The 24747-nt window shown below is 51.5% G+C and overlaps 2 protein-coding genes across 2 annotated transcripts in view; both read left to right on the top strand.

The window, feature by feature from the left end:
* Positions 1–46: 46 nt before the first annotated feature.
* On the top strand, positions 47–21699 carry LOC116983938 (poly(U)-specific endoribonuclease-like). Its single transcript, XM_033037883.1, has 7 exons — positions 47–94; positions 5860–5959; positions 9160–9271; positions 10644–10765; positions 12455–12564; positions 16777–16930; positions 18594–21699. Exons 1-7 carry the CDS (start codon positions 84–86, stop codon positions 18855–18857), a joined length of 873 nt encoding a protein of 290 aa, XP_032893774.1. The 5' UTR covers positions 47–83; the 3' UTR covers positions 18858–21699.
* A 1999-nt stretch (positions 21700–23698) lies between these two features.
* The window catches only part of polr3b (RNA polymerase III subunit B), a 55981-nt gene continuing 54932 nt past the window's right edge, over positions 23699–24747 (top strand). The window contains exon 1 of the mRNA XM_033037864.1: positions 23699–23844. Within this exon, the coding sequence (XP_032893755.1) occupies positions 23761–23844 (84 nt within the window). The 5' untranslated portion in view covers positions 23699–23760. The remainder of the gene's footprint in view (positions 23845–24747) is intronic.

The raw sequence follows: 24747 nt of genomic DNA, 5'->3' as shown, positions 1-24747 counted from the left end.
CCGCATACCGGGGGGAGCGGGCCAATGGGAGGCGGCGGGAGGGGAGGTTGGTCCCGCCCACTGACGGGGATCGCGGTGGAAGAATGGCGGCGGGGTGAGTGAGGGGGAAATAGAGAGAGATAGAGATAGAGACAGAGAGAGAGACAGAGAGAGAGAGTGTGGGGGAGAGAGAGAGAGTGTGGGGGAGAGAGAAATAATAAAAAAGGGAGGGGGAGTGAATGAGGGAGCGGGTGGTGGATGTTTACGGAGGGAGGGAGTAACGGGCTGGACGGCGCACCGTTATCCAGGGTCTGGTTCACAGCCCGTTTGTACCGTTTTACACTATTGCTGGATCTTTGCACAGTTTGCACCATTGCTGGATCGTTTGCACCATTATTGCACCGTTTGCACCATTGCTGGATATTTGCACCGTTACTGCACCGTTTGCATTGTTAGTGCACCGTTTGCACCATTGCTGGATCGTTTGCACCATTATTGCACCGTTTGCATTGTTAGTGCACCGTTGCCCAGTTGCTTGGGTTACTGCACCGCCTATACCGTTACTGTACCGTCTATACCGCCACTGCACCGTTTACACAGTTATTGCATCGTTGCTGAATCGTTTCCCATGCTGTGGGTTATTGTACTCTGTCCCGTTATTGCACCGTCTGTCCCGTTATTGTACCATTTGTACTGTTTGCAACGTTATTGTATCGTTACTGAATGGTTTGTATCGCCAGTACGCCGTTTGCACCATCACTGCGCCGGTATCCAGGCTCGGGTTACCCCACCTTTACTCGCTTGTCATTCCCAGGGACCTGGTAGTCTCCGTCCCAGAGTGGAGGAGGTGGGTTCGGTTCCCGCAGCCTCCGCTGTCATTCAGCGCAGTGCTGGCTCAGAACCAGACGGTTTGCCATCGGGACGGAGAAGCTTAAAGGTGGATCGAAAGGGGATAAATCTCGCCAGTGAGATGTATGGGCGGCAGCTGTGGGCACAGGGGAGGAGGATGTTGATTGTCTGATAGAGACTTTTAAAAGTCCTTTAGCCACGGGTGAGATTATGCAGAATGCAAATGTGGTGCCCTGGTAGGATGGTGGCGGTGGATAAGCCAATAATTACAGGCTGGCGAGTCTAATGTCAGTGGCAGGGAGTTAGTGGAGAGAATCTGAAAGATAGGATTGACAAAAAGGGAAAGATCAGGAGTAACCCTTTAATATGGATCCTGTCCTCTGGTCAGAAGACCCCCTCTGGCTCAGCATGCCGGCACAAAGGGTGACTGGCTGCTGAATGAGGAGCACTGGAACCCAGGGCTTTCACAACACGGAACAAAGGCCATTCGGCCCATCTAGTTTGTGTCAACTCTCCAGAGCAGTCCTGTCATCCCCCCCCGCCCATTCCCAATCCGCCTCAGAACCGAACACAGTAGTGACCAATATAGTTGTATAAAGGCAAATACTAAGTCATGCAGCACGGAAACAGGACCTTCGGCCCAATTTGCCCATGCTGATCAAGGTACCCCATGTTCGCTAGTCCCACCTGCCCGCTTTTGGCCCATATCCCTCTAAACATTTCTTATCCATGTACCTTTCCAAATGTCTTTTAAATATTGTTATTGTACCCATCTCAACTACCTTCCCTGGCAGCTCTTAACATATACCAACCACCCTCTGTGTGCAAAAATGCCCCCTCAGGTTCCTATTAAATCTTTCCCCTCTCAAACCTATGTCCCCTGGTTTTACATTCCCTTATCCTAGGTAAAAGCCTGTGCATTCACTCTATCTATTACCCTCATGATTTTATACACCCCAATGAGATCTCCCCTCACCCTCTTGCGCTCCAAGGAATAGAGTCCTAGCCTGCCCAACCGCTCCCTGTAGCTCAGGCCCTCGAGTCCTGGCAACATCCTCGCGAATCATCTCTGCTCCACTTCCAGCTTTTTGGCATCTTTCCTGTAGCTTACATTTATAAATGTAAAACATATTTCCACTGGAAATCCCGTGCGTCCAGGATTGCTTGCGTATCCTGTGGATCTGAGCTGTGCAGTTTATTCACCAAACTGGTCAGTGGGGAGAGATGTGGTAGAGAGGTATTTAGTATCAACACAGTGACTGTATTTAATCCACATTTAATTGGAAAAAAGCATTTCATGGTGATTATTTTATCATTGTGCTTTTGAATGTGCAGTTGTTTATGTACAAAATAATATATGTATTTACATTAGAGAGCAGTAGAAACTACTTGTAAAAGCGTAATCTGTCTTGCCTTATCCAAACTAATGTGGTGACACTCCAAGTCTTTGTCCACAATGGTATCTACATACTGTACACGGGCAGCGTGTTTACATTTGTGAATGTGGTGCACGATAAAATAATAACTTAACGAGTGTGAGACATGTCATAAACTTTAAATTTGCATTCAACCTATTTCCAAACATGAACTCTTAAAATGCCTGCCTTCAACCAACCCAGTGTGGGTGGGCTGTGGGATAGGCAACTGTGAAAGATGAGGGGGTTACAGAGGGGGCAGTGAGGGAGGGGCAGGGGTTGCAGAGGGAGTGCAGGTTACAGGGGTAGTGGGGGAGGAGGTGTGGGGGGTTACACAGGGGGAGGGGGCAGTTAGTGATTGGGAGAGGGGATTACAGGGGGAGTGGGGGTTAGTGTGGGGTATGGGCTGAGGGGTATTCCCAGAGGGGGGGGGGGGGGGGAGGGCTATGATCTAACGGCAGTGGTGGCCAGGCAGCTGAGCAGGGATGTGATACCGTCAGCCCCAGGTTTGCCCACCGCAGAAACGGACACTAGAGGGAGCTGTCGCCTTGCTCTGTACGCAGGGAGAGAGACTGGTTAAAATGAGGTTTAGTTTAACATGGAATAACATGAAACACGTTGCTAACTTAGTCCACAAGGGTGGAGACGGAAGCTGGAAACGAGCCAATAACATTCTAACAATGATCTCCGTAAACTGAACCCAACACTCTGTATATAAACAGTTCTGGATACTTTAGCAACAGCAGTAGTTTCTATCGAAACAAAAATCACGGAAATACTTTATGCTTTATCTGTACACTGTGGGCAGCTTGACTGTACTCGTGTATAGTCTTTCCGCTACATGGATAGCACACGTGACAATAATACATTAAACTAAACGGTCTCTTGTGGGCCTGCTGGTGGAGTCAGACCTTGAGATTAACAGGGTTGGTTCCAGGCCTGACAAACAGCTGCAAGGTTAAGCTGGAGCTACCAGGATAGTTTAGTTTAGAGATACAGCGTGGAAACAGGCCCATTGGCCCACCGAGTCCGCACCGACTAGTGATCACCCCTTACACTACTTCTATCCTACACACTGGGGACAATTTACAGAGGCCCAATTAACCTACAAACCTGCACGTCTTTGGAGTGGTGCAGGAAACTGGAGCACCCACTCAGATATCACCCACAGTCAGGATCGAACCCGGGTCTCTGGCGCTATGAGGCAACAAATCTACCACTGTGCCGCCCCAAAGCAGACACGGTTTAGTGAGATTTGGGGAGTGGAACCTTCAAGGACACGGAATGTGGGGAGAAACCTGACTTCCCCTTTCGTGGTTTTGTTGTTCCTTATTCTTGTGCCGTTGAGCGAGAGATTGTTGTTGCGGCAATTGTCAGCCAAGTGTTCTGTCTCGCTCCTGCACGGATGGAGGGAGGTGGACATGTGCAGGCAGATGGTTTAAATTGGCACCCTGGCTAGCACAGGTATTGTGGGCTGAAAGGCCTCATCCAGTGCTGCTCTTCTCCATGTAAAAGTAAACTAGAAAGTTGCTTTAATTCAAGGCGGATCTATTGGAAAGTCTCTTCAAAGGCCAGCACAGCACCAGGGGCATACCTGACGAAGGGTCTCGACCCGAAACGTCACCCATTCCTTCTCCCCAGAGATGCTGCCTGGCCCGCTGAGTTACACCAGGTTTTTGTGTCTAACATCAGTGTAAACCAGCATCTGCAGTTCCTTCTTACACACGAGGGACAGAATGGTCTCCTTCAGTGGCAGTGGGAAGGAGGGTGTGGAGCAGAATCGTGGTGGGTGCCGGAGGGACGGGTTGTGGGCGGGACGGGCGTGTGGTCGTGGACAACGTTTCAAACTCATTTATTCCCAGCGGTGGGAGTGAAGCAGCAGTGAGCTTGTGCACGCCCTGGGTACCTCCCTGTCCTCTCTTCCCCCATCTCATCTCCCCCACATCACCTCCCTTCCTCTCCTTCCCTCCCCCACCCTCCCCACCTCACCTCCCCATCCCTCCTCCACTCCCCCCTCCTCTCCCTGCTCCCCTCCTCTCTCCCTTGCCCTCTCCTCTCGCCCCTACCCTCTCCTCTCCCCCTGCCCCCTCCTTTCTCCCCTGCCCTCTTCTCTGTCCCCTGGCCTCTCTCTCCGCTGGCCTCTCCCCCCTGCCCTCCCCTCTCCCCCCTGCCCTCCCCTCGCCCCCTTGCCCTCTCCTCTACCCCTTGCCTCCTCTCCCCTCCCCTATACTTTTTCCCCTGCCCTCCTCTCTCTCCAACCCTCTCCTCTCTCCCCTGCCCTCTCCCACACCCTCTACCCACTGCTCTCTCCCCCCCCCCTCACTTCCCCCCCTATCTAAAAGTCTCTTCAACGCCACAATCCTATCTGCCTCCACCACCACCTCTGACAGTGCATCACAGGCACACACCACCCTCTGTGTGTGAAACCAAAACTTGCCTCACACATCTCCTATAAACTTTCCCCACTCAGTTTAAACTGTGTTGGACATTTCCACCCTGGGAAGAAGGTACTGACTGTCTACCCTATCTATGCCAAATAGATAGTAATGTGGAGTATACAGTGTCCAATGTATATACAGCAAGTCTCTACCCGCAGTTAATGACCAGATAATGTGTAAGTATTGGCCCTCCTCTGCTTTTCCAACGATGCCGGGTGGGGGGGAGGTTTATCCCCACCCAAGAGAGCAGATGAGACCGTGGCTTATCTCATCCAAGGATAACTCTGGAGGAACTGTATCAGGCCCTTCCGCCCACAATATCTGACGGCCATTTTAAATTGTTCGTTTGCCTGCACGTGATCCAGATCTCGATTCTGCTCCACACCGGCCTTCCCTCGCAAATTCTCCACTGTCGGCCAAGGGGCCATCAGTGAAGGAGGCCACTCTGCCCCTTGCACTGTGCTGGCCTTTGAAGGGACTTTCCAATCAGACCCACCGTCCGTATCTGTCTGGAGCTTCGAAGAATCTAGTGCTGAGAGGAGAGATTGTGGGGAGAGATCGTGAGGAGAGGTAAAGGGTTAAATATGCTTGCTGTGTCCTGATCCCCATCTTTGATCTTGAGGCAGTAAGGGATTGTGTAGGGAGGAATTGCAGATGCTGGTTTACACCTAAGCTAGACACAGAATGCTGGAGTAACTTCGTGGGACAGGCAGCATCTCTGGAGAGAAAGAATGGGTGACATTTCGAGGTCGAAACACTTCTTCAGTCTCGACCGAAACGTTACCCATTCCTTCTCCCCAGAGATGTCGCCTGTCCCGCTAAGTTACTCCAGCATCTTGTGTCTATCTGACAGTGAGGGATTGTACTGCTGACTGTTTACCAAGATATAATTAGTATCAGGCCATAAAGTTGTGGGCAGGAAGTGAGTGCTGATGTTCAGATGTTCTGACTGGATGGTTAATATTTAAACTCTTCTACGCTGGCTATTTCCTTCCGAAACTAGATCATTACGCATAACTCCAGCTCCATCACAGCAGCCCTGACTTCAGCGTGAAGCCTCGCGTTTATCTGCCAGGTCCAGCCATCTTGTACAGGGTGCCGTGCACTGCCGCTCTAACGGCTGGGACCCCACTGACTTCACCGCTGACTTCACCGTCTCTGCTTCCTCCCCCCCCCAGACTCGTGATGAACCAGGATCTCTCCAAGATCCTCAATGAGCTGTGGAAAGCAGACGAGAACCGGATGGTGCCCGGGGTGGACTACCATATCTCCGTGCAGGTTGGTACCATTCACAAATCGGCAACGGCTAAAGGAGAAGCTGGTGCTGCAAGTGGGCACTATAAATGGGCCGTGTTCCTCGGGCAGGGCGGGTGGAGGAGGTGGGGCGGGGGAGGACAGGGTGGGGGAAGGCAGGGCAGAGGAGTGTGAAGCTGGGGAGACGGGGCAGGGGAGAGGGGGGCAGGGCAGGGGAAATGGAGCAGAGGAGGGGAGGGCAGGGGAAATGGAGCAGGGCAAGGATGACGGGGAAGGGTATGGCAGGGCGAATGAGGGTAGGATAGGGGGGATGGAGTGGGGTGGGGGAGACAGGTTGAAAAGACTGCCTATCATCACAAACTCGGTCTAGTTGGGTTAGGACTGGGGACTTTATATGGGGATGGGGGAGACGGGTAGGGTTGGGACAGGGGAATGTGTATGGAGGGGGATCTCTGGGATGGAGTTGAGACGGGACTTTATTTGGAGATGGGGCTGACGGGTGGGTTTGGGACTGGGGACAATGTAGAGATGGGGGGGGTGGGTACTTTGTATGGGGATGGGGGGGAGACTGGGGTGGGGTTGGGACTGGGGAGTATGTACGGAGGCGGGAGAGGAGCTTTTTGATAGATTGGTGGGTGGAGTGTGCGTGTGGGTGGAGTGTGCGTGTGGGTGGAGTGCGTGCGTGTGGGTGGAGTGTGCGTGTGGGTGGAGTGTGCGTGTGGGTGGGTGGGTGGAGTGTGCGTGCGTGTGGGTGGAGTGCGTGTGGGTGGAGTGTGCGTGTGGGTGGAGCGCTCGCAGGTGGGTGGGGAGACTGCGTGTGGGTGGGTGGACCATCACACTGGGTGTGGGATTAGCATCAGCCACGGTTCCAGTAACATTCACAGAGGGGAGTGAGCTGGTCATACACATGGCCACCATCATGACTGCTAGTAATCTTGAGGAAATTCTAAATAGATATTGCTGGTGGCTTGAAACAGCTGTAGTTTCGAGTGATACATAGAAACATAGAAATTATGTGCAGGAGTAGGCCATTCAGCCCTTCGAGCCTGCACCGCCATTCAATATGATCATGGCTGATCATCCAACTCAGTATCCCGTACCTGCCTTCTCTCCATACCCCCTGATCCCTTTAGCCACAAGGGCCACATCTAACTCCCTCTTAAATATAGCTAATGAACTGACCTCAACTACCTTCTGTGGCAGAGAATTCCAGAGATTCACCACTCTCTGTGTGAAAAATGTTTTTCTCATCTCGGTCCTAAAAGATTTTCCCCTTATCCTTAAACTGACCCCTTGTTCTGGACTTCCCCAACATCGGGAACAATCTTCCTGCATCTAGCCTGTCCAACCCCTTAAGAATTTTGTAAGTTTCTATAAGATCCCCCCTCAATCTTCTAAATTCTAACGAGTACAAGCCGAGTCTATCCAGTCTTTCTTTATATGAAAGTCCTGACATCCCAGGAATCAGTCTGGTGAACCTTCTCTGTACTCCCTCTATGGCAAGAATGTCTTTCCTCAGATTAGGAGACCAAAACTGTATGCAATACTCCAGGTGTGGTCTCACCAAGACCCTGTACAACTGCAGTAGAATCTCCCTGCTCCTATACTCAAATCCTTTTGCTATGAATGCTAACATACCATTCGCTTTCTTCACTGCCTGCTGCACTTGCATGCCTACTTTCAATGACTGGTGTACCATGACACCCAGGTCTCGTTGCATCTCCCCTTTTCCTAATCGGCCACCATTCAGATAATAGTCTACTTTCCTGTTTTTGCCACCAAAGTGGATAACCTCACATTTATCCACATTATACTGTATCTGCCATGCATTTGCCCACTCACCCAGCCTATCCAAGTCACCTTGCAGCCTCCTAGCATCCTCCTCACAGCTAACACTGCCCCCCAGCTTCGTGTCATCCGCAAACTTGGAGATGTTGCATTCAATTCCCTCGTCCAAATCATTAATATATATTGTGAATAGCTGGGGTCCCAGCACTGAGCCTTGCGGTACCCCACTAGGCACTTCCTGCCATTCTGAAAAGGACCCGTTTACTCCTACTCTTTGCTTCCTGTCTGACAGCCAGTTCTCTATCCACATCAATACTGAACCCCCAATACCGTGTGCTTTAAGTTTGTATACTAATCTCTTATGTGGGACCTTGTCGAAAGCCTTCTGAAAGTCCAGATATAACACATCCACTGGTTCTCCCTTATCCACTCTACTAGTTACATCCTCGAAAAATTCTATAAGATTCGTCATACATGATTTACCTTTCACATTTACCTTGATAGAGTTACACAGCAGCACTAGTCCCACCTGCCCGCGTTTGGCCCCTATCCTCCAAACATTTCCTATCCATGAATCCGTCCAAATGTCTTTTAAACATTGAGCTTCTCCTGACAGCTCGTTCCATGTATCCACTACCCTCCGTGTGGAAAAGTTGCCTCTCAGATCTTTTAAATCTTTCCCCTCTCACCTTGAATCTAGTTTTAACTCCCTTACTCTGAGGTAAAAGACTGTGACCACCATCTTATGTTGGGCCCTCATGTTTCTATAAGGTCACCCACGGCCTCCTACACTCCCAAGACAGGGGTCCCAGCCCACCCGGCCACTCCTGTCCTAAGCTGCTGTAAATGTTCCCTTCACCTGTTGACCGTCAGAAGTAGCTCCTGACCTGCTACTGTGTCGCTACAGACAGCAAGCTCTAAACTTCCTTGTAACAACGCAGGAGACTATTGGGCCCATCAAGTCTGGGATGGTTTTAAGAACAATCCCATTCTCTATTAATTTCCGTGCGAACAAGAAATGTAAAATTAAAACGCCCAGGGTGCTTGTACAGAGCTGTGTTAGTTCACTGGTCATTGTGAAACACTGTGCTCCATAGCAGTCTGTGGGGATGCTACAGGGCTGTGTCGATGAGGACATCTTTGTGTGAAATACCGGATTGGGTTGTGTTTGAACAGGGTGTGTGGTGAAGTGTCAGACTGTGGCAGTATGCGATGTGTGTGTTTGTGTATGTCGGTTGCAGAGGTCTGTGTGTGTGAGAAGTGTCGCACTGTGTTGGGCTTCTGCGGGCTGTGTTAGTGTGTGGTGCAGTGGGCCCTGTGGGTGTGTAGGTGCGTGGTGGTGTGCCGTGTGCCCTGCGCCGGGTTTGTGCAGGGTGTACAGGGGGACCAGCTTCACGTTGTATTGCCCGGGCAGTGAACACGGCTTCTGTGCGCAGGGCAAGGCGGGGTACGTGCCCGCTGGCAGCAACAATGCGAGGGACTGCGCCCGTCGACCACTCTTCTCCTACGTAAACGAGGACCGTTTGCGGTCTATTAAATCGTTTGCAGGTAGGTTCCTATTCATTTCACCTGTAGCCGTGGGGACGTGAGACCTTTAGACGTTAGATTTTTAGAGATACAGCGTGGAAGCGGGCTCTTCGACCCACCGAGTGCAGGCCGACCTCTTTGGAATGTGGGAGGAAACCGGAGCACCCACGCGGTCATGGGGAGAACATGCAAACTCTGCACAGACAGCACCCGTAGTCAGGGTCGAACCCGGGTCTCTGGCGCTTTGAGGCAGTAAACAACTCTACCGCTGCGCCACCGTGTGGCCAAAAAAAAGAAAGCAGAAAAACCCCATCTACCTTGTCTGCTTCTCCCCCACCACAATCCATCTGAAGAAGGGTATTGACCCGAAACATTGCCTAATTATGTTCTCCAGAGATTCTGTCTGACTTGCTGAGTTACTCCAGCAATTTGTGCCTTTTTTTTCAGTAAACCAGCATCAGCAGTTCCTTATTTCTACATCCTGGAAGGAGGTTCACCTTCTGACATGATCTGCTGTGAAGGCCCATTGGAAAGACAACCACCCGTGTTAGTTTGGTGGTCGGACCCTGGCTTGACAACTGCTCTGCAACCTTGCTCTATGTTTACGCCTCCTTGCATCTTACAATGCAGGGGCCATTTGGCCCATTAAGTCAATGCCAGCACGATCCCTTTTTCCTAATTTTCCTGCATCCTTCGCATGCCCCTGTAACTCTTTCATTTTGCCACTTACCTATTTATAAGGTACAGGAGATAACTAATGACCCGAACATCTGGGACGTTGGCGGATAACTCCCTCCCACAGTGAAACCTCAGTAATGATTGCACTGGGTCTTCCCCTTAATTATTAATCCAGAGATGCTGCCTGACCCGCTGAGTTACTCCAGCATTTTGCGTCTATCTTTGGTGTAAAGCAGCATCTGCAGTTCCTTCCACATATCAAACCCTCTCAGTTTGATGAGGGAATGTGTGTATAACATGTGCACTATTCCAAAGATCGACACAAAATGCTGGAGTAACTCAGTGGGACGGACAGCATCTCCAGAGAAAAGGAATGGGTGCCATTTCGGGTGGAGACCCATCTTCACCTATTCTTTTTCATCAGAGATGCTGTCTGTCCCGCTGACATTTTGGGTCTTTCTTCAGTGTAAACCAGCATCTGCAGTTCCTTCCATTAATTAAGCCCCTTCAGTTTGAAAAAGAGATTGTGTGTACAACATGCGTATAATGGCCCCTCTGTCTGCGAGTCAGAGCATCACTTGACTAGTCACAGGGATACAAGGACGTGCTTTTATTAGAATATCCACATTGAACAGCTCAAAGTACTTTTCTAGCTTGTTTTCTGGGTGAATTATTCTGCACAGTTTGTTGGTGTAATGAGCACTTTGTGACACAGCCTTCACCGCCCTGCTGGACAACTACGAGATGTCGACGGGAATCGCGGAGGTGGTGACTCCCGAGGAAATGGCCGAAAACTTCCACTTCCTCGACGTGATTCTGGAAACTAAAGTCATGCAGGTGGGTGAGGGACCCTGGGTCGGCCCTGAGGGCCAGCACGCTGCGGGTGACCTCCTTCCATCTATACATCTATAGACAAATGCTTGTGTTGTGTTCAGAGATGTATCATGCAAACAGGTTGAACTTTAACCTGGAAAGGAAAGATACGTTTCTACGATAACCCCTCCCCCCCCCCCCACCCGGGGACATCTGGCCGAGGCAGAGGGATTGCATCGCCCCCTTGTGTCCACAACAGGTTTTGACGACAGTAACGTGACGAATACAAGATGATGTGGTTCTCCACTATCGACCTGTTCACCGGGCAGACCACCTCAGAACCAGCCCAGGAGATATCACTGAGACCCAGCAAATAGATCTCCACTTTGATCAGTCTGAGGAAGGGTCCCGATCCTAAACTTCATCTATCCATGTTCTCCAGAGAAGTTGCCTGACCCACTGACTTACCCCTGCACTTTGTGGCGTCCTTCTTTCTCTATTTTGATGTTTCGTCAGGGAGATCTCCATCAGTGCCGTGCTCCCCGAGTCAAACTCAATCCTCACACCAAAGCAGAGCCAAGCACACTCCCCGTCCACTCACAGGCGACCCACCCCAACCTGATCTTGGTGCAGGTGATCCCCTGTCCTGGACAGAGGTGACCCCTGAACTTGTCCGGCACAGAGGTGACCTCTGACCCCATTCTGGACAGAGGTGACCCCTGATCCCATTCTGGACAGAGGTGACCCCTGACCTGGTCGACAATGGAGATGACCCCTGACCCAGTGCTGGGTGGAGATTACCCCCAAATCCGCTCTATGGCATCACATCTGCATTCCCCAACAACTCTGTGCTGCGTGTTCTACCACCAGGCAGGGTTCTGCATCTTTATGTGATGAATTAGCTTAGAAATTCACGGTCTGCGTGCAGTTTGTTCCAAGGTGCCTTGTTCGGTATCGCCACTCTCAAAGCTGGTAGCTGCTGTAAGGTCCCACCTGTTTAGAAGTGGTGTTGTACTTTAAACCAAGATGGCGTCACGGGGTACGAGCGGTGAATGTTGCCCCCACTCACACAGTGAGCTGACAACTCACGTGTGTAGCACGGCAGTGGAGAATAACGTCAGGCCAGGTATGGGACAGGCGTGACGCCTGCCTGTGTGGTGGGCTACAGCCAACACCCTGGTGTGTGAGACACAGGGAGAGAAGGATGAGTTACAGTTAAACGGGCAAAATCGGCCGGACGAGTACAGTGACCCTATGATGAGCGTTTGATGGCACTGGGCCAGTACTCGCTGCAGTTTAGAACGATGAAGTGGGACCTCATTGAAACTTACCGAATAGTGAAAGACCTGGATAGAGCGGATGTGAAGAGGATGTTTTCACTAGTGGGTCCAGGACCAGAAGGGGCAGCCTCAGAATAAAAGGACGTACCTTTAGAATGGCGATGAGGAGGAATTTCTTTAGTCAGAGGCGGTGAATCTGTGGAGTTTGTTGCCACAGAAGGCTGTGGAGGCCGTCAATGGATATTTCTAAGGCGGAGATTGACAGATTCTTGATTAGTTAGGGCGTCAAAGATTATGGGGAGAAGGCAGGAGAATGGGGGTGAGAGGGAAAGATAGATCAGCCACGATTGAATGGTGGAGTTGACTTGATGGGCCGAATGAGCTAATTCTGTGGCGATGACTAAAGAACCCTGACCTGCCCCTTTCCTTCCAGCTTGCTCACCAGTACCTGGTCAGCAGAAATCTAACGTCGGCCAATGCACGGGGGTTCCGGCAGCACCTGTACGACATCTGGTTCCAGCTGTACTCCAGAGGAGGCCGGGGGTAAGTTCCATGCAGCATCTGTACAACAGCTGGTTCCAGCTATACTCCAGGGGGTAAGTTGGAACGGGGTACTGATTTTAGATGAGTTAAATGGTGGTGCTAGCTCATAGGGCCGAATGGCCTACTCCTGCACCTTGTTTCTATGCCAGGGGCGGTGGTGGAGGCAGATACGATAGTGGCAATTAAAAGACAAAGTTAGGCACATGGATATGCAGGGAATGTAGAGATATGAATCAGGCAGAGCAGATTAGTTTAACGGTATGTTCAGTGTAGACATTGTGGGCCGAAGGGCTTGTTCCTGTGCTATTCTGTTCCATGCTTTCATTCTATGAAATCAATCAAACCGTCCACAGTGTACAGATACAGGAATAACATCTAGTGCAAGGTAAAGTCCAATTGAATTGAATTGAATTGAATTGAATCCTTTATTTGTCATTCAGACCTTTCGGTCTGAACGAAATGCTGTTGCCTGCAGCCATACATGTAATAATAACAAAACACAATAAACACAAATTAACATCCACCACAGTGAGTTCACCAAACACCTCCTCACTGTGATGGAGGCAAAAGTCTTAGAGTTACTGTCTCTTCCCTCCTCTTCTCCCTCTGCGCCGAGGCGATACCCCACCGGGCGATGGCATCAGTCCCGCGGTTCAAGCTCCACGGCCCGGGCGGTGGTCGAAGCTGCCCGCAGCTGTTGCAACGGGTACTCCGGAAAACAGGCACCAGCCTGTGACCTGCGAGCTCCCGACATTGTCCTCCATTGGCCCGCGGCCGAGCCCCGGATCCAGGTCGCCGCCGCCTCAGCCGCCGTAGCACCGTCTCCGCTCCGCACCGGGCCGCCCACAAGGCAGCGTCTCAGCCCCGCACCGGGCTGCCCCCACGGAAGCACCTTCCAGCCGGGAGCCGGTCCGCCCACACGGCAGCGTCTCAGCCCCGCACCGGGCCGCTCACACGGGAGCGCCTTCCAGCCGGTAGCCGTGCCGGCCGCACAGGAGTGTCTCAGCTCCGCACCGTCCGCCCTCACCGGAGCGCCGAGTCGTGCCGCTACCCGGACGTCGCCACAGCTCGAAGACGGCCAGCCTCGCATTGGTGAGTCCTGGCTGGCTCTACCTCCGGACCCTCGAGGTCGGTCGCAGGTTGGAGGCCGCCAGCTCCGCCATTAGGCCTCAGCGCAGACGGGGGAAGAGAAGGGGGATACGACAAAAAGTCGCATTCCCCCGAAGGGAGAGACAGAAAGCTCTGTTTCACCCTCCCCCCACACACATAACACCATTAAGACCATCTTTAGTCTGAGGGTGTCCAATGAGGTAGATGGTAGGTCAGGGCCACACTCTAGCTGGTGAAAGGACGGTTCAGTTGCCTGAAACTGTCCCTGAACCTGGAGGTGCGTGTTTTCAAACTTCTGTACCTCTTGCCTGATGATATAATGGAGAATCGGGAGTGATTAGGGTGAGACTGGTCCTTGATTATGCTGGTAGTCTTGCCGTGGCAGCATAAAGTGTAGATTGAGCCAGCGGAAGGGAGGTTGGTTTGCGTGATGGTCTGGGCTACGTCCATCTTCCATTTGTCATGTGCTTCTAACTGCGGCGTGGCGGGGACTTTAGATCTTCGAACGCCGGCCTGCGGCCTACACCATCTTGAAGCCGCGGTCTCCGATAGGGAAGCACCGATTCAGGACTTACCTTTTCTACCCCACCCCTTTGACTAACCGTGAGCGGCGACTGCTGAGGGTTGTGGTCCCGACCACGGGGGAAAATGGAGGAGGACTGACCAAACTTTGTGCCTTCCACCACAGTGATGAATGCTGTGGTGGATGTTTGTGTTAAATTTTTATTGTGTATTGTGTGTTTTTTTTTATTGTACCGCTGCGGGCAAGTTCATTTCACTGCACTTTATGTGCACGTGATGAATAAATCTGACTTGACTTGACTTCACCCAGATTGTCCGTGTCCTCTTGAAGCCCCCTTACCCCCTCCTCACCCGCGCAATCCCACCGGTTTAGTATCACCACCTCCCTTGGAAAACAACTCCTGGTCCATTGAGCCAAATGTCGATCTCGCTTGTGTGGCCAAGCACAATCCCGTGGCACCCATCACTCACAGGCTGGCAATCTGACAAGATCCCATTCTTCACCTTCTGCCCAATAACCAATTGACAATCCGTGTGCATAGATTAGCCACAGCTCTCTCCTCTAACCTGGTCAATCAGCCTTCTGTGGGAAGGAGAGGGATAGGGATATGGACCTAGGTATGGTTAGTATAGTAAGACCTGAGTGATCTCCTGGACAAGTGTCGATCGCCTGGATTGGGGTCGGAGAGGAATTTCCCGGATTTTTTTCCCGAATTGGACCTGGGTTTTTATCCGGTTTTTTGCCTCCCCCAGGAGATCACGCGGTTCTTGGGGTGGAGAGGGGTGATAGCGGTATAAAGGGGAGGGTAGTGTCTTGTGTTCTGTGTCTTGTGTCTACTGTTTGTGGGTAAGTGTGTCTGTTTAGTGTTCAGCCATGAGTGAATGGCGGTGCGGGCTCGACGGACCTGGTGGTCTACTCTCGCACCTACTTTCTATGATTCTATGATTCTATAAGGAAGGCATCCTGGTGGCGGCGCGACTCGTTGCAGCGGCTCCTACAGCCTGTCTGTCTTTTTTTTTTCTTTTTTTTTTGTCTAGTTAAATATAGTGTTTGTGTTTTTTTAAGCTTGGTTTTAAATGTGTATATGTGGGGGGCGGGGGCGGGGAGGGAAACCGTTTTAAATCTTTTCCCTGTTCGGGAGACCCGACCTTTTCCCTGTCGGGTCTCCGTTGTCGTTGGGGCCTAGCACCGTGGAGCGGCCTCCAACCTGAATGACCCGGGGACTCGGGAGACTGCGGATCTGCGGACTACTCACCATCGTGGGGCTGGCCGGCCTCGGTGCGTGGGGAGCGGTGGTGACTCGCTGCTGCGACTCGACTCCTGGGGCTCGGAGGCTCCAGCAACGCAGCCGCAGGTCCGGTGGACTGGGACATCGGGAGCTCGCGGGTCCGGGGGGAGAGAGAGAGAGACCGCTTCCCGGAGCTCCCGCAACGCGACTTCTCCAGCCCGTGTCGCGGGGTTGGAACGACCCGGAGCGGGGTCATACATCACCCGGCACGGCTTCATGGCCGTGGGACTCAACATCGCACGCTGGGGCTCCGACCTTGTACTTTCAGACCGGGAGCGGGGCCGTAAATCGCCCCGCGCGGGCTAAAATGGCCGTGGGACTTAGCATCACCCGCCTGGGGCTTGGACATCGGGAGAGAAATTGAGAGCAGGGGAGAGAAAAGACTTTGCCTTCCATCACAGTGGGTTCACTGTGATGGATGTTTGTGTGAACTTAATTGTGTGTGTCTGTAAGACATTGTTTTTGTTTGTATGGCTGTGGAAACAAAATTTTGTTTGAGTCTCACTGGGGCTCAAATGACAATAAATTTGTATTGTATTGTATATTGGTCATATCCTCAACCTCCAGTAGATTAATCAAATATAACTTTCTGTGCATATATTTATGTTAATTTATGTTAATTATTTCAAAGCATTTCATAGTCATACAATGTGGAAACATTTCGGTCCAACTTGCCCTCACGACCAACGTGCCTCATCTACACGTCCCATCTGCCTGCATTTGGCCCATATATCCCCCTAAACCTAACCTATCCATGTAGCTGTCTAAATGTTTCTTAAACACTGCGTTAGTACCTGCCTCCATTACCTCCTCCAGCAACTCGTTCCATACACCCACCACCCTTTGTGTAAAAAAAGACCCTCAGGGTCCTATTAAATATTTCCCCCCCTCACCTTAAACCTATGTCCTCTGGTTCTCAATTCCCCTACTCTGGGCAAAATCTATGCATTGATCCAATCTATTCCTCATGATTTTGTACACCTCTGTAAGAACACCCCTTATTCTGTTACTATATCTCATTATAATCCATATTTCCTCTGCCACCACTGTCGGATAATGTCTGAAGTTCCCTGTTTTCGCTCTCCCTCTTTTCCTCAGTAGTGAGGTCATATTTTCTGCCCTCGAATCTACAGGGATAATTCCAGAATTTGGAGGATGTTGATTTGGGCATTCCTGGAGCCGCACAGCACAGGAATAGGCCATTCGGCCCAACTGCTCCATGCTGACTGTTGCCACGTGAGCAAGTCCCATCTTGTACAATGTTTAATCTTCCACTGCTTGCGTCCTCTAGGAGAGACTCCTCAGGGTTCGAGCATGTCTTTGTGGGAGAGACCAAACGAGGGAAGGAGATCATGGGTCTCCACAACTGGGTCCAGTTCTACCTCCAGGAGAAGCACAACCACATTGATTACAAAGGATTCGTGGCAAGAAGAGACAAGAACAAGGTTTGCACCTGGTTGGTTTATATGGGGCGTTTGCCGAAGGGAAGAAGCCATTCACAGCAACGATGATATGGTAGTTGATCCCAGACTCATCTTCAGAGTTCCAACTATCCCCTGTGTCTCTTCGTGCATTGATTCGTTAAAATCCATCTGTCTCAGATTCGAGGTTACCAGTTGAGTCAGTGTTAGTTATAATTATGGAAAAGAACTTGAGACGTTTACCAGCTTCAGGATATAGAAATGTTTCCTAACCTCAGCCCCAGCTCAGAACAACCAGCAGAAATATTTCCTCCATCTCTTTCTGTGCCCCACCACACTTCCCCGAGCCAGGAAGAAGCTGTGGATGAAGAAGACCAGGCAGAAACCGGATCTTCTGGTCCAAGCAGGAAAGGACTTTCCAGTCCCTTCACCCTCACACTGGCTCAGAATCCCCTGCAGGCCCTTAACCCCCCCCCCCCCCCCATCTGAATGGAATGAACTCACCAAATCAGAGTCAAATAGCAAGGAACCAGGTCCTTCAGCCCAACTTGCTCACGCCAACCAAGAAGCTCCATCGACACTAGTTCCACCTGCCCACATTTAGCCCATATCCCTCTGAATCTTTCCTATCCAGGTATTAAAATGTCTTTTAATTATTGGTCTTGTAGCTGCCTCAACTACCTCATCTGGCAGCTTGTTCCATACACCCACCACCCTCTGTGTGAAAAGGTTGCCCTATGTCCTCTGGTGCTTGATTCCCCTACGCTGAGTAAAACACTCTGTGCGTTCGTCCTATCTGTTCCCCTCGTGATGTTGTACACATCTCTTAGATCACCCCTCAGCCTCCTGCGCTGTAAGGAATAACCTCCTATCTTGCCAAACCCCATAACTCAGGCCCACAGTGTATGTAAATGCGTGGTTGATGGTAGGCATGGACTTGCAGGCTGAAGGGCCTGTTTCTCTTCAGGACATTCAGAAGGAACCCCACCAAGAGTGGGGTACTTTGGGCTGACCTGAGACGAACACAGGCACTACAGGGATGCAGGTTTTGTTTTTGCTGTCCTTGCATCCAAAGTTAACCCTGACCAGGACTAGGTTCACACCACGCTCACTGAAATCCTGTACATGGACAAGAGAGGTTCAGGGGGATATGGGCCAAACACGGGCAAATAGGAGCAGCTTACATGTGTTGAGTCTGAAGCAGAGCCCCTGACCTGAAACATCAGCTATCTATTTTCACCAAAAATGCTGCCTGACCCGCTGAGTTACTCCAGCACATTGTGTCCTTTTAGATTGGGCATCTGGGTCAGCATGGTGGAGTTGTGCCGAAGGGCCTCTTTCTGTGCCGTGTGGCTCTGTGACTAAAGGGAGCAGTGGATGGAGTGGGGCTTTGGCAAGCGGAAGTGGGTTGTTTCCTGTGTGTGGGGGGGGGGGGGGGGTTGTGAGCTAGGGGAAGGCTGGTGTGAGCACTGTGGGGAGGGTGGGCTGGTGTGTGTGTGGGGAGGGTGGGCTGGTGTGTATGTGGGGAGGGTGTGTGTGTGGGGAGAGTAGGCTGGAGTGTGTGACGTGGAGGGTTGGTGAGCACGTTTGCGGGGTGGGGGGTTTGGTCTGTTCGTTGGTGATGGGGGAGTCGTGTGTGCAGCAGGGAGGGGTGCAGTTGAGGACTGATGATGTGGTTATGTTGCAGCCTGATGAGGATGACCACGTGCTGACCCTACAGTTCAGCTGGAAGGAGATGGTGAAGCCGGTGGGCAGCTCCTTCATCGGGGTCACCCCGGAGTTTGAGTTTGCCCTCTACACCATCTGCTTCTTGCAGTCATCGGCCAAGGTGTCGAAGGAGCTGGTGATGGTGGACGAGTTCCACCTGCAGATCGTGGTTTACCGGCACGGCAAGTACATCGGCTCGTCCTACCCCGTGCTCCTGAGCAACAACAACACGCCACTGGAATGAGGCCGGGCCGCCGCGCTGCTCTTGCCCTCCCTCTCTCCCGCCGCTCGCTGCCGATCCGTCCAGGGAGTCCTTGTATCGACGCCAGCCATCACCCCCGCCTGTACTAGACTCCTGCACATCCGCCACAGTGCCTCACTAGGGGACCCCACTGAGATCCCCAGCCTCATCGTACACTCTCGCCTCCGCACTAGTCCACTGCAAAAAACAAAGCAATGTGTTTCTGTGTAAAACACAATTGCAGCCAGCTTTGGATTTGGAATTAATTTTTTTTGATTTAGTTCAATGGGACCCATCTCCAAAACCTGGACCAAGAAAACATCATGATTAGAGTCATCGAGCCCCTTTGTCCCATCTTGTCCATGCCAACCATTGGCATATTGGGCTGGTCCCATTTGCCTGCGTTGGACCCACATCCCTTTAGAAACACAGCCAGAGAACAGGCCCATCAGCCAACTGAGTGCGGCCAGAACTAGTCGGCATCCTGGCCATTTGCCTGAATTTGGCCCATATCCCGCTAAACCCTTCCTATCCATATATCTGTCCAAATCTCTTTTGAAAGTCACAATTGTATCCACTTCTACAGCTTCCTTTGGAAACTCATTCCAGATACGAACTACCCTCTGAGTGAAAAGGTTGCCCTGAGGTCCCTCTTAAATTTCTCCCCTCTCACCTTAAGCCTCTAATTTTAGAATCCTCTAAATAGGTGAAAAGACCGTGGGCATTCACTTTATCTGTACCCCTCATGATCGTTCACCCCTCAGCCTCCTGCACTCCAAAGAAATGTCCCAGTCCGTCCAACCTATCCACCTCCGCTCGGTTCACAATAACCAACCTGATCTCCCGGTGGCTACGCACTGCAACTCCCCCCTCTCATTCTGAATCCGACCTTTCTGTCCTGGGCCTCCATGGCCAGAGTGAGGCCCACCGTAAATTGGAGGAGCACCACCTCATATTTCGCTTGGGTAGTCTAAACCCCAGCGGTATGAACATTGACCTCCAATTTCAGGTAGTCCCTGCTTTCTCCTTCTTTCCCCTCCCCTCCCCAGCTCTCCCACAGCCCACTGTCTCCGCCTCTTCCTTTCTTCTTCCCGCCCCCTCACATCAGTCTGAAGAAGGGTCTCGACCCGAAACGTCGCCTATTTCCTTCGCTCCATAGATGCTGCCTCACCCGCTGAGTTTCTCCAGCATTTTTGTCTACCTTTCTCTTAAAATATCATTACAACCAAATTTTCTTCCAAATTAAACCATTATTTGGAGTTGAACAGAAGCAATGCAGGAAGTATGGAAACAGGTTCACCGTCACCTTGAACCTCTGTCATCTGCGACCCACCAGTGTCCGCAAGCCCGATCTTAGAGCTATCCGTCTCTGTGCCTCTGGGGCAGTTACTGCAGCACATTCGTGGATGTCCCACCACCACACTTGCGGAGAAACTATCATGTTCTAAAAGCATCAGCAGAGAAAGTTCTTATTTTAAGTGATTTAAGTTTTTGTTTGTATTGCAGCTTCAAGTAATGTGGTAGGCTATTCAAAAAAAGATATAATGGAAACATATATATTTGTTAACAGCTTCTTCCTTTATCTACCTGCGTAGGATTTAGTGCTTTAGATTTAATGAAGCCTTGCGTCATTGTGTCAATGCTTGATTTAATGAAATTATTTGTATTTAGTCTTTCAACTGTTAATTTTAAAAACTGCACAATTTTTGACATTTCACTTTGATCTTTAAAAATAACTTTGGTTTATATGCTCCAGTCCGCTGATCGTCGACCCTGCTTGTCCCTTACTCAGGAACAAATCCATGGGCACAGGAATTGCTGCCCCGTGCACTAAAGTCGTCCATCCATCCAGTAAAATGAATAAACCTGTGAGATCTTCCTATTGAAGCAATCTCGCAAAACAGACATCACAGATGAGTTTTTTTGACTCATCTCACTTTAGTCAAGTCAAAGGTGCAGCCACGGGCACTCGCAGGGTCCCCGGCTATACCTATCTTTTTGTTGGCTGTGTACTTTGTTCTAAATATACCCTGACACCACTCCACAACTCGTTCTACGCTACATTGATGACTGCATTGGTGCTGCCTGATGCACCCATACAGAATTAGTTTTGTCAAGTTTACCACTAACTTACACCCTGCCCTCAAACTCACCTGGACGATCTCTGGCAACTCTCCCCCCTTTCTCGATCTGCCCATCACAGGGGTCTATCTGTCAACTGACATCGAACCCACTGACACTCCCAGATGCCTTGACTACACCTCCTCCCACCCTCCCCTTGCAAGCATGCCGGTAAGGGAAAAGGTCCTGACCCGAAGCATCCTCTGTCCTCTCCCTCTACAGATGCTGCCTGACCCACTAAGTTCTTCCAGCACTTGGTGTTTTACTCAAGATTCTAACATCTGCAGTTTCTTGTCTCATCAACACCATTAACGATGTTTGGAGAGGCCACAAGTGTCTGTAATTCTTTTATTTCCCTTTTTGCAAAATAAACTAACTCCATCAAAGATAGCTCATTTTTCCAGAAACTGATGGAATCCCATTTACCCCGATTGAGCTGGCGCTGCTGATGTGTAATCCAGCTCACACTCTGCACAGACCTGAGTACTGGGAGCCGGGTGGTTTGGAGCGCTGACTGAATCTCGTTATATTACTGGTAAATGGTACGTTCTGATTATGAGACCAAACTGGACTCAGTCTCGTGGCCTTCATTGTACTTTGACAATTGTTGAATACAAGTTTATTTTAACAATGCAAGTTCAACAGTGACAGTTCGCTTTGTGCAATACATGTGCTATTTTTTTTATAATCAAAAGCTTTTAATAAATCTAAGAATGAAATTTGAGTGATGTCTACAGTTTTTGACCGGGCGATCACTGGGATTATTGGGCAGTGTTGACTCCGACAAGAGACTCCACATCGGTCCTGGGGAAGACAGACCCTGTTAGCCACAGGGCAAGGTCCACACACAGTAATAGGGAGGTTTCACAGCAGTCGGGTCACGACCCATGACCCGTACTGTTGTCACGCAACACCAACTGGAGTACACGCGGTGAACTGCAGGTAAGCACTTGCCATGGATGCCAGTGTAGCGGGCCCGTCTCCTGTCCCAGCATCCGGACTCCACGCTGACCGGTTCCACACTCACAGATCCCGGCCATCTATCCCAGCGGCTGGGGGTGGGGAGGGGGGCGGGGGGGTGGCGATGCAGCGCGGTCAGTGACTCTGGGTGGGTTGAGAGACCAGACTGTCCCCAACTCTGCTGCAGCTGAAGGGGACGTTGCTGGGTTTTCGTCCCCGTGTGTCCGCTGCCCGGAGCCGCGGCCCCGTGCGTGGACGCTGCCAACCCACAGCCCGTGACAGTGCGGCCGCACTGGGGGAGGGCGGCCGTGGCCGGACAACGCTGACCCCTTCGGCCGCTTACACCTTGGAGCTCGGGTTTAGAGCAAAAATACTAGAGCATTTGATTCAGAGCGCTCATGTCACCCTCCACAATTATTTACAGCACAAAAATTGGCCAGGTAAGAAAGTACTGTTTCGTGTGTTAACAATGTATGCCGGAAGCTGCCATGTCCTCCAGATGGATTGAGCTGCTCCGTGCGTCCCCCCTATACGGACGGACCACACAAGCTGGTAAACAGATGTGAGCCGATGGAAGAGGTCACAAGGAGATGGAGACTTTTCCCACCCACCACTATTAGAGTAATTGAGCTGTGCAGTGGGGACGCAGGCCCTTCAGCCCATCCTGTCCATGCTGGGCTAGTCCCGTTTGGCCCAATCAATCAATCAATCAACCTTTATTGTCATCTTGCAAGCAACAGTTGTACAGTGCAAAATGAAAAGACCGGAATACCGGAGCATCGCACATGAAATTTAAAACATTTCACACATAATAACACTAAAAACAATCCAGTCCCTGATGGAACAGTATAAATAGTTAAAAGCAGGTAAAACAACAACGTTAAAATACAGTAAAGCCAATCATAAAAATGTCCGGGGCAGCTGATTTGAGTGGCCAGTGCTAGTTATTAAAGTGGCCAGTGCTAGTTATTAAAGTGGCCAGTGCCAGTTATTAAAGTGTCCGTGCCAAGCCTCAGAATCAGGTGACTGTGAGTACAGAGTGACTGTTTAGCAGCCTCACAGCCTGTGGCAGGAAGCTGTTTAGCAGTCTTGTAGTCCGGCCTTTGATGCTGGGATACTCCCTCTAAATCCATCCTATTGAGACATTTTCGTCCAGATTCATGACCAGTAGAACAAATGCACCACATAACTTTCCCACTCCATCAGCGTTACTCCAGCAGTACTGGGTGGTTGCTGAACAGCCTCAGTACCGCCCCAACAAACAGTGCGGCACTCCCTCAGTACCGAAAAATATAGTAGGAATTAAGAGAGAGAACAGGTCGCAGCTAATCCCAAACTCCACACAGCCCTACAGTAGACCCCCACCCCCACCCCCGCCCCTAACCTCACACCATTTCCAGCCCTTGCCCTTCCTCCCTCCTTCACAGCAAACCCACACAATGTCTTCCCCCTCCCCCCATCTTTCTCCCTCCCCCCTCATCTCTCCCTCCCCCCTCATCTCTCCCCCCCCCCTCATCTCTCCCCCCATCTCTCCCCTCCCCCCTCATCTCTCCCCTCCTCCCTCCCCCCCCCCCCCTCATCTCTCCCCTCCCCCCTCATCTCTCCCCTCCCCCCTCATCTCTCCCCTCCTCCCCTCATCTCTCCCCCCCCCCTCATCTCTCCCCCCCCCCCCCCCCTTCCCACCGCCATTCTCCTTATACTCAACCCTCATCCTCTCTTGCTTTTCTCTCCCCAATCCTCCCTCCCTCCTCTTCCTCCTCCCTCCTCCGCCGCCGGGACCCACTGCCGGTGCCGCGTGTTCCGGGGACGGGTTTGCGGGGCGGACATGGAGGTGGCCATCGACCTGCTGGTGGCCGAGTTCGGGGAGTTGGGCCCCGCGGAGCTGGCGGCGCCCGTCTGCGCTATCGAGGTGAGGGGGGGAGGGGGGCACGGAGAACCTGCGTTGCCGCGACCCGAGCCCTGTCTCACCTCGTCCCCCCTTCCCTGTCATCCCCCATTCACACTCTCTTCCATCTCTCCTCCCCTTACCCTCTCTACCTCCGCCTACCCCTCTCTCCCTTTACCTCTCTCTCCTTCCCTCTCTTCCACTTCCCTCTCCCCCCCTCTCTTTCACTCCCTCCCCACTCTCTTTCCCCTTTCGCCCCCTTCCCTCTCTCCTCCTCTTTCCCTTTCCCCCTTCTCTCCCTTCTCCCCCCTTCCTTCTCTCTCACCCCTTCCTTCACTCCCCCCTTCCTTCTCTCTCACCCCTTCCTTCTCTCCCCCCCTTCCTTCTCTCTCCCCCCTTCCATCTCTCTCTCCCCCCTTCTCTCTCCCTTCCCTATCTCCCCCACCCCTTCGTCTCCCCCTGCCACCTCTTCTCTTGCTCCCCCCTCCCCTCACTTCCCACTCCCATGTCCCTCATCTCAACCCCTCCCCTTCCTGGCCTCTCCCTGCCCCGTCTCCATACTCTCCCACTCTCCCACTGCCACCTCAGGGCATTTGTTTACAATTACTTTTGCTCTGCTTTTGCTTTGAAACCCCTCGATTTTGGAAAGACGTGTGCGGTGTAGATCTGCGTTCTACAATGTAATTCTTCCCCTGCTGTGGTTCTAGGGTAGTGATTCCAGATTTTTGAGTGAGCCCAGGAAGGAGGTAGAGGCGAATCTCTGCCTCATCTGGAAGTGCTGTTATAGTCTGGATGGAGGGGGTGCTGGGACGAGTGTTGCAGGGGTTAGGAGAGGACGGATGAGCAAACTAGTGGTCCCCGAAAAATGGGGGAGATGGAGAAGGGGGAAGATGTAACGATGGATGGGATCCCATTGTGACTAGCAGT

The sequence above is a fragment of the Amblyraja radiata genome, chromosome 19, assembly GCF_010909765.2.
Source record: "Amblyraja radiata isolate CabotCenter1 chromosome 19, sAmbRad1.1.pri, whole genome shotgun sequence".
Classification (NCBI taxonomy): Eukaryota; Metazoa; Chordata; class Chondrichthyes; order Rajiformes; family Rajidae; genus Amblyraja; species Amblyraja radiata.
Note: the sequence above shows the minus strand (reverse complement) of the source record. Positions and strands in the feature narration are given on the sequence as shown.

Bases quoted from the DNA above. Each gene is read 5' to 3' on its own strand.
- LOC116983938 (XM_033037883.1), top strand. The intron at 5,960-9,159 runs GTTGGTACCATT...TTCTGTGCGCAG, and splicing joins ACTACCATATCTCCGTGCAG to GGCAAGGCGGGGTACGTGCC. The intron at 9,272-10,643 runs GTAGGTTCCTAT...TTTGTGACACAG, and splicing joins GTCTATTAAATCGTTTGCAG to CCTTCACCGCCCTGCTGGAC.